The sequence below is a fragment of the Anas acuta genome, chromosome 11 (assembly GCF_963932015.1).
Source record: "Anas acuta chromosome 11, bAnaAcu1.1, whole genome shotgun sequence".
NCBI lineage: Eukaryota > Metazoa > Chordata > Aves > Anseriformes > Anatidae > Anas > Anas acuta.
In genome coordinates, this window is record NC_088989.1 from 15,367,670 (window position 1) to 15,385,096 (window position 17,427).

Sequence of the window (17,427 nt, forward strand, 5' to 3'; positions counted from 1 at the left end):
TACAGTACCGATTCCTTGATGAAGAAAAGATGCCCTGCCAAATCAAGCTGTAGGTGTCTGCATTCTGGTGCACCCAAATCTTTGCATTCGTGCACATTTCTGCTTGCACAACATCAGCTAGCTGTTGTAAAAGGTCATATAGCTGTCTTCAGAGGAGTGTTTTTATCCAAAGTTTAGCATCTGAGGTAGGGCACTTCCCTACAGACTTGCAAGATATTTCTGTCACACAGGGTGAAGGGTTTCTTGAACTGTGCCACTCTTACTTTTTGTAGCTCCATGAGTGGTTTACAGACCCTGGCCAGCAGTCAAGCACCCACACAGCACCTCACTCCCCACACCTGCCCATGAATGGGAAGGGAGAAGAATAGGAAGAACAAAAGCACAGTTTAATAGATGAAGAGGAAGTGAGAATGATGACACAAATAACACCAAGGGAATCACTCACCACCTCCCACAAGCGAGCCAGTGCCCAAGGCACCCCTTCTGTCTCTAACACAATTATTTTGTTGAACATCAGGTTGTAGGTGTGGAATAGCCCTTTGGCCAGTTGGGGACAGCTGTCCTGGCTGCGTCCCCTCCTGGCTTCTTGCCCACTCCCAGCCTATCTGCTTTGAGGGCAGAGCGGGGAGAGAGAGACAGCCTTGCCACTGCTCAGTGTGATGTCAGCATTGTTTTAGAAACAAATTCACAGCATGGCATCACATAGGCTGCTGTGAGGAAGATTAACTACATCCTCGCCAGCCCCAGTGCCGTGTAGCACCCCGTGTGTCCTCTGCTGGGTGAGCTCTGAGAGTATGTCCAGAACGGAGCTTCTAAAAGAAGTAAGCTACACTCAGTGCAGATGATGTTTCCAGTCCACTGCAAGCTTGAGTCACCTGATCTGCTCAGGCAGATCCATCCTTATATGCAGTACACATGAGTTTGCCATCCTGCATTTCAAAATCAGGGGAGAATGGCTATAGGAGTTTTTTTAAACACATAAAATAACCCAGCAGGGTTATCTACTTAGCAGGTTGTCGCGTGTGCTTTTTGTTTTGTATTTGTGTGTGTGTGTTATGCTACAAGTGAGCCTTACCAAAGCAGGAGGCCAGCTGTTTAAGGCTCTTTTGTTCCCTGTAAATCCTGGCTTTGTAAGGTAGAGCTGAAATCCCGAAAACCTTAATATGTGTGTCTGTGACCTGAACTCCTACAAATTTGAAGTTTTATATCCATTGTCTTGCTCGCTGCCTTACATGGGTTTATTCTGCCTTGTGTAAGCATGATGTTATCTTTGTTTCTAGTACCGGGTCGTGGTGCCAATGATGGGGGCCATCTCAGATCTGTGTGAATCACTCTCCAAACTTTCTGGGGTTCCTGCAGAAAATGTAAGGAAAAATTCTAACAGTGATTTTGATAAATATTTTTTCTTCTGGAAGCATTTTGGTGTCTTAGCTTTTAAATGGCTGATAAGCAGAATCATATGGTTCTGTCGTTATTTCATTAGAAGTTTGAATGAAGTTTTTAACTGTAAAATAAAATAAAATCGTTAAATGTCGGTGTATTCTACTCACTCTAGCATTTCTGATAGTGTAGTTTCTTAGTAATGTGAGATGCTCAGTCTGTTTTGGGTCCACCTCCCGTTGGACATCCTTTTGGTAACAAAGGGATCAGGTGAGCTTTTTATAAAGTGAACAATTTCATAGGTGATGGGGACTGTTTTCAGGATGCTAGCGTAGCACTTCATTTTGTGTCAGTTAATTGCAGATGTGAGTGATCTCTGCTTAAAATCATAGCCCGTTGTCACTCTGGTGTTGAGATTTGTGCAGTTGTTTTTACCAGCCTGATTAGCCGCTGTAGGAACTGCATCTCCTTGATACCTCTGTAAAATCAATCTGTTGCTTGCTTTGTTTTTCTGATCCACCTTAATGAATACGGCTGATTAGCTGCTGGTGCTGTTACAGAAAGCAGAGTACTGATGATAGATATGCTGAAAAATCACAACAAGAATGAATAAACTGTTGCTCGAATTTAGTTTGCCTAAGTTAATGTAAATATTTATTATAATCTCTTTGTATATATCGCTTGCTGTTCTAGATGGTGGTGACAGACGTGTATAATCATCGATTCCACAAAATCTTCCAAATGGATGAAGGCTTAAATCATATCATGCCAAAAGACGACATCTTTGTGTGAGTAAAGTGGGAAGATGCCATGATGCAAAGAATGTTACAGAACATCTGCTTCAGTGTCAAAATATAGAACCTGAACCTTTTGTTTTTCTCAAAACCTAAGCCTTCCTGTAGACCCTTTCCATGTGGCTCCTGCTTTTGTGCCTCAAGCCTCTAACTTTATGCTCCAAATCAGTACAAAGCCTTGGAGGTGATGTTAGAATAGCATCAAGCCTAAGCTGTTGCACTGTGCCTCTCCTAACACCAATGCAGTTGTTACAGCACTCCATGACTGGAGTTTTTTTGATAGACTCCTGACTAGTGCTTACTCAGTTTTTTGTGTCCCACTGCAGAGGACCGTGTAGACTCCCCTCAGGGGTTACAAGTGACTGAGTGAAGCTGAGGATTTGGTTGTGCTTGTTGTTTGCTATACATGTGGTGAATTAGATGACTTAGCTCTCTGTGAGGAGAGCAGAAGTAGCGTTCCTCTGCTGCAGCTGAGTAATGGAAAATAGTGCATGTGAAACATAAAACAGAGTCTGGGAGCTAGTAGCTGAACCTGGAGCTTGTGAAGTCCAGTTCAGACCTTCATGAGAAGTCCTGTCTTTCTCACTTGAGAGTATTCCAGAGCAACAATGCTGTTTCTAAAAAATTCTGCTGGTCTGAAGCCCTGCACTTTCATACTCTGGCACAACGTGTACCTTGCACTGAGTGGAGTGCGGTGACATTCTGCTTGGTGCTGTCCTGTTGTGCCATCCGCTGCTGAGAAGGAAAAGCTGATGGTTTCTGGAAATTGTTGTCATACCCATTGGTTTCGTCAATGACAGCTGAAGGTGAGGCTGGCTAGGGTGCCTCGGAAGGATATTTGGTGTCTGTGAAATCCATTTTTGTTATGATACTGTAAGGCATTAAGTTGCAACCAAGCCTTTGTCCAAAGCTCATACAATGTAGAAAACACAAACATAATGTTACAGTGCTCTTTCTGAAATCCAGCCTGGAGAATCTCTCAGCTGCCCCCTTGGGATTGTTCCTGTAACTTTGAGGAACTTGCTAATTGCAAGAAAATAATTTTCTTACACGTGTGATCTGTTGCATATTCCTCCACAGAAAACTACTGTGTCTTCATTAGCTCAGCTCCTGGGTTGCTGAGGAAGCATTAGCTCAGCTGCAGCCCTGTTCCTTGCAGTGACCATTTCCTTATGTGCAGGCTTAACTGTAAATGAGGTCATGCTGTGTGTGAGTCACAGCAGTGACCTGACCTGGGCTAAAAATAACGCTACAAGAAAGAGGAGAAGGCAGCAGGAGGAAACTTTGCTAATCCTATTTTTCCGCGTAACCCTCTTATGATGTTTTCTGCACTGTGGGACAAGAACAAGCAGCCAGGCAGTCACCAGGGTGGGAATTAGGAGAAAGTTGTGCACCAGAACTGCTTGAAGGGATGATACCACCAAGAAAAAGTAATGTAAAATTGTATACTAAACCCCAGCCTTTTTACTGAAAGGAAGTACCAAAACATGACAGCAGCACTTGTTCATAACACGCAAAACTCTTTATATAATCACTTGATTAAGGATATATGAGAGATTGAGGGTACATAAGTCTGTGGTAAGATCCTCACAGGGTGGTGATGGGGAGCAAAGTAGGTCTTCCATGTGAGATTTCTGATCTGCAGTTCCAAGTGATTCTCTAGTGATTTTTACCCTTTTTCTATTACTGCCTTGTAGAACTTGAGGTGTGAAGGTGGTGGGAATGTCGTGGCACTGGCAGGAACTTTGAATCTTTGAAAATTGTCACAGAAAGGATTCAGTTGAGATTAAGAATAGCTATGTCAATTCTTTTTCATTGAGCTCTTGCAAAGTGTTGACACTAAGAACATGCTGAAGGCGAGCTTTTTAGTGTATGTGCTGTGTATTTTTAATATCTTTTGTGTAAAGAAACTAAGATTTTCTTTAGTTTTTCTTTAGGAAACTTTTTATTTTTTCTGTATATGTAGTTCATGTACTGAGGAATCCCTGAAGATCTCTGAATAAGAGCTCTTCAGCAAGTTGAAACTGTCATGTATAAGTTGAAACTTTCTAAATCTTAAACTTTAGGACTATGAGAATGATCTGAGTTGCTTCTGGAGAGCTAATTTCTGCTTGGACTTGGTGCGTTGTTACTAAAATGTGAATCACTTCCAAAGCAATGTGGATATTTTTATCCTACTGGCTTCAAAACATATTTTCCATTGAGAAATTTGCTCCTAGCCATGGAGCTGCATTTCTTCCTCCTGCTTCTTGCAGAAAGGAGGATTTAATACCAGCTTAGAGGGCTGTTTCATAGAACCTGCCCTGGCACTTCCAGCTGACATCCTGGCCCTTTGGCATTTTCCCTCACTTCTGGGACTTCCATGGGTTACCTGCTTACTTTATTTATTTATTTATTTATTTAACAGAAGCAAGTGCAACTGACTTGTACCTGTCGCTACTGTTCTTCTCGGGATTGGGCTCAGGCACTGAAATGTGAATTTGCTTTGTGTGGGCCTCTTCTCCAAAACCAGCACACAATCGGCCCCATTCATTCCTCTTGTGTTATTGGGTTACTTTGTTCCTTCTAGCCTCGTTGGTTTAGTGTTCCTAAAATTTCCTGCGTGTTATGTTCTAAGCAAGAAAATAGCTTGTACCCTACGTGCTGGTTGGGTAACGCTCAGCATTCATTTGCCGTAGTTGTGCTGGCAGAACTGTGGAACTGGAGGGTGAGCTAGATCAGGATATGGGTCAGGTCCCTGTCCAGTGTGCTGTGTTGCTCTGTGCATTGCTGTGCTGCTATAAATGGGGAAATGAGTGGGACAAGGGTATGATTAAACAAATACTCAGCTGCTCCTCAGTCTGTAGTCCTAGTGGTACGCTTCTGGTGGAAGTTACCAACAGGGACTGCGAAGTGTTCACAGCCTTCCTGAAGGTGCTGTGTGATGCTTCACTAATGAGTGAGATATCAGGCGGCGTGTGTTCACATTGCTGCTGATAACTTAAAGGTTTTCTGATATCCTAGTCATTTATTTACCTGCTTTCATTGCACACAAACATCTTGCTGTTTAATAAATGGAAGAATGAGAGATATTTCCAGATATCTTAAGTCTTTCCAATTCTTCCACCTGTAAAGAACAAACTTGCTACACTTGAAAGCAGAGGTATGTAATCGAAATCACATATAGCTGAGAAATAGTTCATTTCTCTCAAGTCAGCAAAGAAGACTTGAGTGCCCAGTAAAAGTATTTTTTTTTTGTTGGGCTTAAATTAAGGCTAGCTCTTCAGAGAAGTGATGCAAAGATTTTTGCATCTTAGGACTCGAAGCATGGCTCTGTGCATCTTCGTAGTCCACAAAAACTTTTAGAAAAGATTCTCTTGGGCTGAGTGGCGATGTAGTTGGGTGTGTATCCTGTCTACACTGTATAATGTATCTCCCTTCTGTTCCTGAAATAAAACTTTGTGTTGATTAATAAGGGGAGCAGCTGCCTTCTATTAGAAAGTAGGTGTAATGTTTTTACAGCTACAGTAGTTTCACCTAAAATTCACGATTTAAAGATAGTGATCAACCAATTGTGATAAAGATAGTGATTAAACCAATCATGCTAACCCGTCTTTTTAGAAGTACATTTACAAGAGTGTATTACCACAAAATAAACTTCTAAGAAAATGTTCTGTAGTGTTAAATTGGCCTGAGAAGATAATGATTTATACATGTATGCAAGAAAGAAAAACCCTGTTAAGCTGTTTGTCTACAATATTTTGAAAACTACTTTTCCTAAGATTTTCTGAAGAATCACTTAAGTTCCTTATGTAATACAAGAGTAACAGAAAATGAGATTTTTAACATTAATAACTTCTGGTACATATCAAATGGGAAATCTGCACCATCTTAGGACACTGTGCCTGCAGTTCAACAAACCTGAGCGAGAAGTACGTTAGCTTTCATTTGGGGAAAAATCAACTAGAGAGAGATCTGATAATCCTGGTATCTTTTACGTTGTGTGTTCTTAAGTACTAAATATTAACCTAGGGTGGTGCATGCAATCCAGGATATGACTGTTGAGGACCATGGACTTGTTTGTGGTTTACATTAAGGATATTTTCTAGAATCAAAAGGTCTACCATAATTAAATTTGTGATATTCACTGTCACAGATACTCAAACTCCTTCCGAATTGCTGTTTCATTGATCCCTGCACCTCCTTGTCCCTTTTATGTGCTGACTATCTGTTCTTGTTTTCCACCAACATCCAGTGTCACGACTTCCTTGTTGGCAAATTGTAACGTGTACATCTCATCGCTATGTTTGAAGTCACTGAAGTTAGATGGAAAGTTCCTTTCACTGGCAAGGAAACAAAGTGCAAGTAACCAAGCAATTAAAAACAGAGTTTAATCAGTACAGCATATTCAGAAATAGGTTCTTAGATGTACATTTCAGAAACTTGTATTTAAAAAAAAAAAAATACACAAAGGACCCACTGATCAGTTTGCAATTTTTAAGTATTTTGCTGGGTGTTCTCGCAGGTCTCTTCATTTGTTCCTTCCTTATCTCCATGCCAAGGGAATTATGAGAAAAGCTGTGATAAACTGAAGGCAGCACCCTTCCCTGCCTCCCACCAGAGTTCGAATAATCTTTTTTAATTGTGTAATATTTTCCTCATTTGAAAAGTACTCCTCCCTTCCACTGAAAAAAGCAAAACAAGGTGCTGTTAGTAACTGCGGTTGTTTGCTAGAGCGTGAGCAAAGGACGCAAGGGACGAGTATGCAGTAACTGGGGGAGCTGTCGGGGGCCCCAAGGCTCTGATCTCACAAGGAGCTGCATCCAAGGTGGGTTTGTCTCGTGCCTTGCTCTCCTTGTCTCCATCTAAAGAGGTTGCCAGACAGAATCCAGCAGTTGATTTTGCAGGGTTTGTATTTTACATCTGTTCCTGCTGGGCTTGTTCAGGAGGAGACAAGCTACTGTCAGCTGAGCAGAAGGAGCAAGGCTGTTCTTTCCTAGCTGGAGCATGATTTCATGAAATTACTTCTTACAAATACCTCGGTATAGGTATTGAGGCTGTTAGCTGCCACTCTGAAGTTGACTCAGGACTGTGAAGCTTCAATGTAAAGGGTCGGCCTCTGGCAGTATTTTCTCCAGGTTTGTTTCACTGAAAGCAGTAGGCAAACCAGAGTTTGCATGTGAAAACAATGTCCCTGTTGCTTCGACAGACTTCTGATTCTAGACTATAGTGCCCGAGCCAGCGGGCAACACACAGCTCAGCTCAAAATTCAGTTCCAAATCTAATACTGTAGTCTTAGTTCAAACATCTAGTACTGTAGGTCTGTGCCCCTGACACTGTTTTTGTTTCATTTTTAAAAATAAGAAATGACAGTACTAGAATTTTAGACAGAATAGACAGAATTTTTGTCGTCTTGCTTTTTGCGCCAGTATCTGCTATGACTTTTGAATTTAGGTCCCTGGATTAGGTGGCTACTGAGCAGCATCTCTTTACTTGAAATGCTTTGCTTAAAAATATCACTGAGCAGGAGCTTGCAGAGCATGGAGCAGGAACGTATCGTAGCTGGGATGTGCTCTGTTTTACTTAGAGTTGGCTTGGCAACAGAAGAGGTCTGTTGGCACGCACATCTTAGTCTGGACTGCACTGTTAAAACAGTATTTGTGAAATATGCAGTACATGGGACGTACAGAATATTGAACTTGCACCTTTTAAAAGTGACTTTAGTGGTCAGAAAGCTGTATTTTTTTTCCTGATTTCACTCAAGATACGGAGGTTATCAACTTTCTGTGACTTTGCAGTGCACGTGGGGTGTTTTGAAATTTGCACTGTGAATTTTCATGTTCTGCTGAAGTGGTGCAAGGAGGAAGAAGAGTGCCCTTGGACTCCATTTGGAGTTGAAGCTGAATGGACAGTAATTTGTTTTATTTGATATTGGATGGCTAAGATGTATTTTTCCGTTCAGCTGATCCGTTTCTGTTTTATTGATTCTTATGGCATATTGTCTGTTGTGCTCTCTGATAGTAAAACCTCTTAAAAAGAGGAAAAAAAAAAAAAAGAAAAGAAAAATGAATCGTTACTGGACTCTGAAGTGATAAGCATTCCAAAATGAATTTGGCTCCATTTACGCAAGAGGGCAACAATGTTTTTTTCTCCAGTGGAGAGGGATTTGGGACTAGAATTCTCCAAGCCCATTCTGTCACAGGGGCTTGTACTCATCTCTTTCTCTTCGTGATAGGCTTGGAAACGTAGTATAGTCCTGATGAAAGATATATTAATATATTTAGCATCAGAGAAGAGGTAAGATACTTGCTGAAATAAAGGGTTTTGACATAAGGAAGGTTGCTGGCATGACACATGGAGCTGTGCAGCCAAAGAGCAGTGGGAGCAGCCCACTTATTGCAGCATTGTAAACATCTGTCTGCAGTCACGGTGGTACTGTGAGAGGACAGGGAGTTCTGTGGCAAATGACCAGAAAGTCACTCATGAAAAGGTGGTCTGCAAATCAATTTGACAAAATCACTTCAGTGTTTGTGCTGAATGCTCTCATTCTCCAGGCTAAGCAGAGAGCAGCATTCAGCACATAACCAAAATGCTTACTATTTCTTTTTCTTAGGTTCCATGAAGTGCAGCCCCACTAGGACCCCCGGCTCCCGCTCCAATGTAACACCCCCGCATGCACCATGCTGGTGATATCACATCACCCAGGGATCCCGCTGGAGCTCGGAGCCGGCCTACAAGGGGTCAGGTAAGTGCTACTGGAAAGCAGACTCCATGGCCCACTGCTGTATGGGCACGACTCCTAGTATTTCTTCTTAGTTCCTAAGACCTAAGAAGAAAAATGTTTTGATGAATAAACCACATCTCCCCGTTCTCTTAGCCTGGCTAATGGGGCATATAACACAACGTGTATTGCTTACGTGGATGAGAGTTGCACAAATTGATTTGCAGGTCACCTTTAACCTATAAAAGCTGCATATTTTAATAAAATATATTTGGTTCGCCATACATACTATGTTTTTTGCAGTGTTTTATGTTCAGGTGGTCTTGAAAACCATGATTGGCTGCAGAAAGGTCAAGTTTGTTACTGAAGAGCTAGAACAGTTACTGCACTGCTAGGTCAGCAAACCAGCTAGCCCAGGAATTTGTGTGAAATCTGAAATGCGTGAGACTGTAGCAAGCTAATCTAGGAAGCTTGTTCTCAGTTGTTTGCTTGTTTACAAGAGTTTGTATCCCTTCCAGTATGTGTTTGTATTCTTTAACCTTTAGAAAAATCTTACTCATTGAGTACCCTCATCCTTTTAAATCCTGCTCCTCTGCATGACTTGGAAAATCCTGTGACAGACTTCTGCAGGGCAATCCACCTGTTGTCTAAATAAATATGTTTTACTTCCAGTTTCATATCTCCTAGTTCAATTGATTGTGTTTATTCTCATGTCATGAGAGAAAGTAAACAGATTAGGAGTACCTCCATTTCCCAGAAGAGATAGAATACGTGCTTTGTTTTCATTCAGTCTTTTTTTTCTAGGCCTCTGTTCATTCTTATTGTCAACTTCTGAAAATGCTGCAACTTCACAGCAGTGTGTCTGGGTAGATGTGGAATGGTAATCCTGTTCAGGTGGATCTGTTTGTCAGCTTCTTCAGTAGCATTTTTTTCTACCCTTCTCTGTTCACTTACAAAATACGCTTGTTTTCTTGGTGGTTATGAGCTGACCTGTGACCCACGCAGTGTTTTCCAGCTGTATTTAATGTTACATCCCGGTGCTCTGGAGGGAATGCTTGAATAACACGCTGTAGTGTGTGTGGGTAGGTATGTGATAGATGGGTATCTGTGATAGATACATTACCCTGGCATTTAGCTCAGACTGTCTTCTCCTTGTAGTGCCCTTTCACATCGCACTGCCTTGTCTTTCCTGTAGTTTTTCATGTTCCTGTGCTCTCGCTTAATGTTAATGAAAGCTTCCTGGTGCTTATTTGTCGGGTTGAAGGCTGGTCAAGGCCATCCCTGTTTACTGGTGCTTCACTGAAAAACATCTGTAAAGGCTGTCATGAATTATAAAGGGAACGTTCAGTGTGGTAGCTGGTGAGCAGGTGGCTGATTTATGAAAACACCTTGTGTAATCTGGCGTAGCATCATCTTTATCTTTGATTATTTCAGTCAAGTTCTAGGGTACAGAAGTACAGCTCATTGTCATCTAATTCCCTCTATCAGCTCTGTAGGCTTCCTTAAAATACTGATAAAGTATTTTCTTAATTTCTTTTAATTTCTTTAATTTTTAAGTACTCTTTTTGTAGAGATTCAGAAAGTGATCTGGATTCTGTTACATCTGTCTGTAATACTAGAACAACAGCCGTTCTGCAGCAGAGTAGGTAGAGGGGCACTCGAGTAACCAAGCTGGGATGTTCTAGTAAGAAGTTTGCAAGATGCTCCCTTGAGGAGTGTTGTAAGGGGTACAGCACGCTGGCTGCTCGTGGTGGATGGCACCTGTGTGTGGGTAACACTTGGCTTTTCATTGTTTCCCATCTGTTCCAGCACAGAGGCAGGATTTTGTACAGGACCTGCGTGAGGATGGGGTATGAATGGGGGCTGCTTTAATCAGCAGTGTAGGTGGTGTGAGAGGCAGTCACCAGGACTCTGAGGAATGTGTACCTTGTGTCGTGTACTGATCTGTTTTGTAGGAGACCAGCCTAAGGGTCTCGTAGGACCTGGAGTTAATCGTTGGTGATGCTCTGAGTATGATGGTCTTCTGTCATTTAAACAGTACTAAGTGAAATAATTCAACTCTTTGTGGTGCTGTTTCTCAGGAAACTTCAGAAGGTGCAAGCTGTATGCAGTGCTGTTGGTTAACTGAATAGCATCGATAGCATAGAAAACCTCAGCAGTCATTGGATTGCACGCTTGCTCTTGGAGGGCTCTGCTAATCGCTAGTGCTCCTGGGGGCTGGGATGAAACTCTCTGAAGGAATTTTTTTTGTTTGTTTTCTACTGACATACATAGGCTCAGGGCAGGCCTCAAGCTGGGACCCAGACTTCTTTTTAAATAGAATGAAGTAGAACTGCAACTCTGAAATTGTTCCACTCCCTGCTCTGAAAGGGTCTTCTGAACACAGGAGCAAAAATCTCTTTCTTGGCTTTCAAGAGAAAGTGGCTTCTCTAATGTAAGAGAGCTGCTGAGAGTTGGTATGCCCAGATATGTGATTGTGGTTTTGTTTAGTGGCATCTTTTCGTGAAATATTTATATTTCTTTTCTGAAAAAAACTTTTCAGTTTTAATGAAAAAAGAAATATAAGCCTGGGACAGGTGACTCACCAAGTTAAAGAGCAGTATGATGTGGCATTCCTGAGATCTCATAAATATTTTCTAATGAATAGTCTCAGAAGATACATGGGGGTGAAAAATGCAATAGTGTTGGGCCATGTAGATTTTTTAGACACTTATAAAAGCGAATATCTGCTGTTGCTGTTTCACCCAGTAGCACAAGCTGTGTCTGTCTTCTCACTGCTCTCTGGAGCTGTTTGTTTTCATAGAATCACAGGATGATTTGGGTTGGAAGGGACTGTGAAGATCATCTAATTCCACCCACCCTGCCATGGGCAGGGCCCCCTGCCCCCAGCCCCATCCAGCCTGGCCTTGGGCACTGCCAGGGATGGGGCAGCCACAGCTCCTCTGGGGAGCCTGGGCCAGGGCCTCACCGCTCTCTGAGTGAAGGATTTCTTCCTTATATCTCATCTAAACTTACCCTCTCTTAGTTTAAAGCCATTACTCCTTGTCCTATCACCACACCCTCTGACAACGAGTGCCTCCCCAGCTTTCCTGTAGCTGCTGCTGGGCACGGGCAGGCTGCTGGGAGGTCTGCCGGGGCCTTCCCTTCTCCAGGCCGAACAGCCCCAACTCCCTCAGCCTGTCTCCATAGCAGAGGTGCTCCAGCCCCTTGTTCATCTCTGTGGTCCTCCTCTGGACTCACTCTCGTACATCCCTGTCCTTCTGCTGGGGACCCAGAGCTGAGCGCAGGCTCCAGGTGGGGTCTCACAAGAGCAGAGCAGAGGGGCACAATCCCCTCCCTCGCCCTACTGGCCATGGTGATTTTGGTGCAGCCCAGGAGAGGGCTGGCTTTCTGGGCTGCAAGCGCACGTTGTTGGTTTGTGTTCAGGTTTTTGTCTACCAGCACTGTCAGGTTCTTCTCTGAAAGGCTGCTCTTTATCTCTTGTCACCCAGCCTGTATTCCTGCTTGGGATTGCCCCAGCCCAGGTGCAGGACCTTGCTCTTGGCCTTGCTGAACCTCATGAGTTTCACCCAGGCCCACCTCTTCAGCCTATTCAGGTCCCTCTGGATGACATCCCCATCCCTTCCCTCCAGTGTGCTGACCACACCACCCAGCTTGGTGTCATTGGCAAAGTCACAGAGGGTGCACTCAATTTCACCATACAGATTGCCAGCAAAGGTGTTAAATACATGTACTGCTGCTCCCAGTTCCAGCCCCTGAGGAATTCTGTCACTGGTTTCCACCTGGATATTGAGCTGTTGACCTCAGCTCTCTGAGTGCAACCATCTGGATGGTCCCTCATCTGCTGACTGGTCCATCTGTCAAATCCGCATCTCTCCAGTTCAGAGACAAGGATATCATGGGGGACAGTGTCAAATGCTTCCTACAAGACCAGGTCGGCCACATCAGCTGCTCTTCCCATACCCGTGAATGCTGTAACCCCATCGCAGAAGGCCACCAGATTTTTCAGGCACGATCTGCCATTAGTGAAGCCCTGTTGGCTGTCTCCAGTCGCCTCCTTATTTTCCATGGACCTCAGCAGAGTTTCCAGGAGGATCTGCTCCATGACCTTGCTGGGCACAGAGGTGAGACTGACTGGCCTGTAGTTCCCTGGGTCTTCTTTTTCTCCCATTTAAAATGGGGATTGTGTTTCCCCTCTTCCAGTCCCTGGGAACTTCACCAGACTGCCCCAGCTTCTTAAATGTGATGGAGAGAGGCTTAGCAGCTACATCTGCCAGTTCCCTCAGGACTTGCAGATGGATCTCATCAGGTCCTGTGGACCTGAGCACCTTCAGGTCCCATAGATGGTCTCAGACCTGATCTTCTCCTACAGTGGGCAGTTCTTCATTCTCTCAGTCCCTGTCTTTGCCTTCTGCCCCTCTTGGCTTTGTGGCTAGAGCACTTGCCAATGAAGACTGAGGCAAAAAGTCACTGAGTACCGTCGGCCTGCTCTGGGTCCTGGGTAACCAAGTCTCCTATTTCGTTCCAGAGAGGACCCACAATTTCCCTTTATCGATCTTCCTTTTCATCAATCTTCCTTTGTCAGTGATGTACAAGTCTCGCTTGTTGCCCATGATGTCCCTGGCCAGATTCAATTCCGTCTGAGCTTTAGCTTTCCTAACCTGATCCCTGGCTGCTCACACAGTGTCTCTGCATTCTTCCCGGATTACCTGTCCTTGCCGCCACTGTCTGCATGCTTTCTTTTTGTGCTTGAGTTTCTTCAGGAGCCCCTTGTTCATCCATGCAGGCCTCCTGCTGGTTTTGCCTGGCTTCCTCTTTCTTGGGGTGCATTGCTCCTGAGATGATCCTTGAATATCAACCAGCTTTCTTGGGCTCCTCTTCCTTCCAGGGCTTTGTCCCATGATATTCTACCAAGCAGATCCTTGAGGAGGCCAAAGTGTTCCCCCAAAGTCCAGGAGGCTTGCTGTGCTCCCTCTTTGCTGCCCTCTGAATACAAAACGCCCCCATTTCATGATCACTGCAACCAAGGCTGCCCTTAAGTTTCACGTTTCCCCCCCAGTTTCTTCCAGAATGATTTTGTTGTGTTTACAGTCCTTGGATTTTTCTGTGAATCAAATGTTTCCCAGCCCTTGGTTTCCTGAAGCATTGGCTGGTCAGTGGTGTGAGCCCAGGCTCGTAACTGTATGAGAGGCTGGGGGAGTGCGAGACCCAAGCTATTGGGAGGGTTTCCGTCTCTAGACAGAACAATCACTGTTTCAGGGATTTAAAAGTTCGCTTAGTTATTTTTCACTGATGCGATGGTTTGGTTGAAACAACATCTAGTTGTCAGGGTAGCGTTTGGGGACACGAGTGACAATATGGATGTGAATATAGGAGGTAAAGGCAGAGGGAAGGTGGCAGCTGAGTTGATTGCAGGTGCGTATCCTGTGCCACTGCGGGCTGTGGGAGGTGTTCAGGAAGCATATCTTTGGCACAAAGGCATGGAGTACAACCCTTTTTGTCTTTCTCAGGAGAACGTGGTGGAGAGAGTTGTTGGACTGAGTTAATATTGGTTCTACCCGCTGTGCTTCTCGGCAGCACAAATAACTTGTGGAAACGCCTGTCTTTCAAACAGATATGAAGTCTGCAAGCCAAGTGAGGATGGCTCAGAGTATGTTACTCTCTCCGTTTACTTTCGGGAAAAGACAATGAGGCAATCCAGCAATACTTCAGGCACCGTTCTGTTCGGGCAGCCACTGCTGATATCCGTGCCGAAACACAAGCTCACAGTGGATCACTTGTACGTTGTAGTTCTGGAGCAGATCAGGTAAGCCACGTCTACGTCTATTCCTGTGCAGAATTCTAGGGTTTCCTTACTGAGTTAGGCTGCAATAAGATCACTGAATCCTTTTTAGTGGGAAATCTTTTCCTTGATCTGTTTGTGGAACACCAAGCAGCACTTGGATTACAGAAGTGTCTGGAGGCCACGAGGGCATCTCAAGGTCCTGTAGAAGCAGGGGCTGTAAGATGATGATGCTGCTGGTGGTCCCAATGGAAGTCACCTGCTTGGTGTTGCAAAACAGATCAGGAGCACAACTTGGGAAACGTTTTGAGGGCTCTCCTGTATCTCCTTTGATGGGCCACCATAACTTGCTTTTATGCTACTTCTACTACCTGTAAAACTTGGTACAAGTGGTGAAAACATAAAATTATTGAATTTTTTGTTTGACTGAGAGCTCCCAGTGTGTGGATGCTGGTTTGCAGAGGGCAATTGGGTGGCAGGGACTGTTATTACTGGTGGTGGAGAGGGTGTAGTTGTTCTGATGTACAGCTTTGTTATGACTGTGTGATAAAAATATGACCTCTGTTTAGTCGCTACGTGAAACTCCCCTTGGCAGAAGAATACTCGACGCCCTGCTCAGACAAAGGCACCTGCAATGGCTCCAGCGGTGTGGCTGAAGGTAAAGCCTTTCAAAATTGGTTGGAAGCTTTTCAGCTTAAAGCTTCTGTCAGCATTTAGGTTGTGCTGTGCGTAAGTGGCTTAAGCTCCAGCAGATAGATTTTTAGCTCTACACAAAGATTAATTTGCACTGTTGCATAGGACTTTGTCGTGGTGTAGTGAAGATTCCCATAGACCATTTTCCTTCCTAGAGAGGTCAGATGTCAGCAAGCAACAGGTGGAGAAAAAAAGTGGTGTGTGTTTGTCCTAATCAGTGTTAGTGAAGTTCTTGGTGTTCTATTAGGTGTTCGGGTGCCTCCCTCTAGAGGAAAATCCTTTTTTAATGTGCCCTTTGTGATGAAAACTGGCCTGTTAGATCCTATGAAGGCAAGTTCTGGAGAAATGCAATGAAAACAGCATTTTGTATTCCTGGACCTAGAATCATGGGATATTGTGCCTAGGTTAGATGTTCACAAGGAAGCTTTTAATGGTGATGAGAAGTACATGTTTCCCTTCCCTTTCTGAAAGGATTTGCTTGTGATGCTGAGAATAACAATCAGAACAAGTTATATCGGAAATTTAACTTGGGGAGAAAGCATGCCCATTTTTAACCAAGGAATGGCAACAGCTTCCCTGGCGTTGTATTTTCCCTTCTGTGAAGACACCTAGTTGCAACCTTTGCTGGTTCTCTTTTGCGATATTTATTAGGGTGTGCTATCAGATGGTGTGATTTGATAACCTACTGTGCATTAAGCAGGCTTCATCATGTCTGATGCTGGGATACAAACCCCAGTGTTTTAGCTGACATTTGCTAGAGGACAAAACACAGCTTCAGATGCAGTGATTGGAAGCACAGATTTCTTTGTGTGTGTTTTTCACTAAATTCTAAGCCAACTGTGCACAGGCTCCTGCAAACAGCTGTCAATGTGAGGTCTCAATCTAAACATTTAACCAAAACTCTTCAATATTTGGCTTGTTTTAAATTTTGCCAGGTGACATTGAAGAGATGGACCATCAGGATGGCGGACAGGAAGGCAAGGAAAAGTTGTCAGAAATTGAATGCCACTCTGATGGTTGCATGCAGGTTGAGTCAACAAGAGACCTGCAGCCTTGCAAGAAGCAGCATTTCACTTTTAGCATTGTGAATTCGTATGGGACCTCTGAAATAAACTCCATTGTGGAAGGAAAAATCTTGAAACTGAATGGTAATTATTGACTTGGCATACTTTTTCTTCCTCCTTTCATGAACAAATTTGTAACAAATGTTTTTTGTATTTCTTGTAGCTTTTTCTACACTTGCTATTGACTGGGATTCTGATACGCGGAGGCTACTCTTTGATGAACAGGAGGCACAGGTTGTAGTATGCTCTTTTCATAAATACTGTGTGTGTAAACTTTCATGGTACTTAAATAGATTATAGTAAGCACTGAAGTGTAGGTGTGGTCCCCTGCATAAAAATTAAGTAACCAGCACATGATAAGCTTACTTAAAATCTTCTAGAGATAAGGCCTATAGATCTGTTTTTGCTGATATCTGCTGCCAGTGTTCCTAAAAGTAGATACTTTATTTTTTTTCAAGTTTAGTTCATTATCCATTCAAATTAAAAAAATAAAAATAAAAAATACACTAAGCCAAATGCATAGAGCTTCATAGAAACCACAATGTTCTTTCTGTGGGTTCTGCTGAGTCATGCTTTGTAACAGAACAATCTGTTGTTGCTCCCTTGCCAAAACAAAAATAATTTAACTTTGAAGTAACAACATAAGTTTTGGTCTTATGAAGAGAGGCCCCCATTAGTTAAATGTGGTCTCACACAAAGCAACTTTTCCATGTGTAGGCATTGTGCAGTGCTAGGCAGTAGCTAAGTCATATTTGGGCTCATGGGTATACCAAATTGGAGTATAAACTTTTGGGACAGGATTAAAGGAAATGGTGTTATTCCATTTAGATGCAATTTCAAGTATCACTGTCTTCATAGAAGGTAGGGGTGGAGAGCCAGGATTATATTCCAGACACTCTGCTTGTGTGTGCAAAACTGTTCATTGCAAGTGTTATACGGCATACCTAAAATTATCACCTGGATGCAAATGCAAGTTGAAGTGCGCTTCATCCAGAATGCTTGAGTTTTACCACC

General features: G+C 43.4%; 1 protein-coding gene across 3 annotated transcripts in view; it reads left to right on the top strand.

Annotated features, from left to right (window-relative positions):
* USP4 (ubiquitin specific peptidase 4) overlaps positions 1 to 17,427 on the top strand; it is a 44,091-nt gene that overhangs the window by 19,369 nt on the left and 7,295 nt on the right. For 2 of the 3 annotated variants that reach the window (XM_068695026.1, XM_068695027.1), the window contains 6 exons: positions 1,281 to 1,364; positions 2,074 to 2,168; positions 14,489 to 14,680; positions 15,226 to 15,314; positions 16,285 to 16,497; positions 16,577 to 16,647. In XM_068695026.1, the coding sequence (XP_068551127.1) occupies positions 1,281 to 1,364; positions 2,074 to 2,168; positions 14,489 to 14,680; positions 15,226 to 15,314; positions 16,285 to 16,497; positions 16,577 to 16,647 (744 nt within the window). Of the gene's footprint in view, positions 1 to 1,280; positions 1,365 to 2,073; positions 2,169 to 8,766; positions 8,899 to 14,488; positions 14,681 to 15,225; positions 15,315 to 16,284; positions 16,498 to 16,576; positions 16,648 to 17,427 lie in introns of those variants that run through there. The other variant, XR_011100493.1, reaches the window with a different exon arrangement.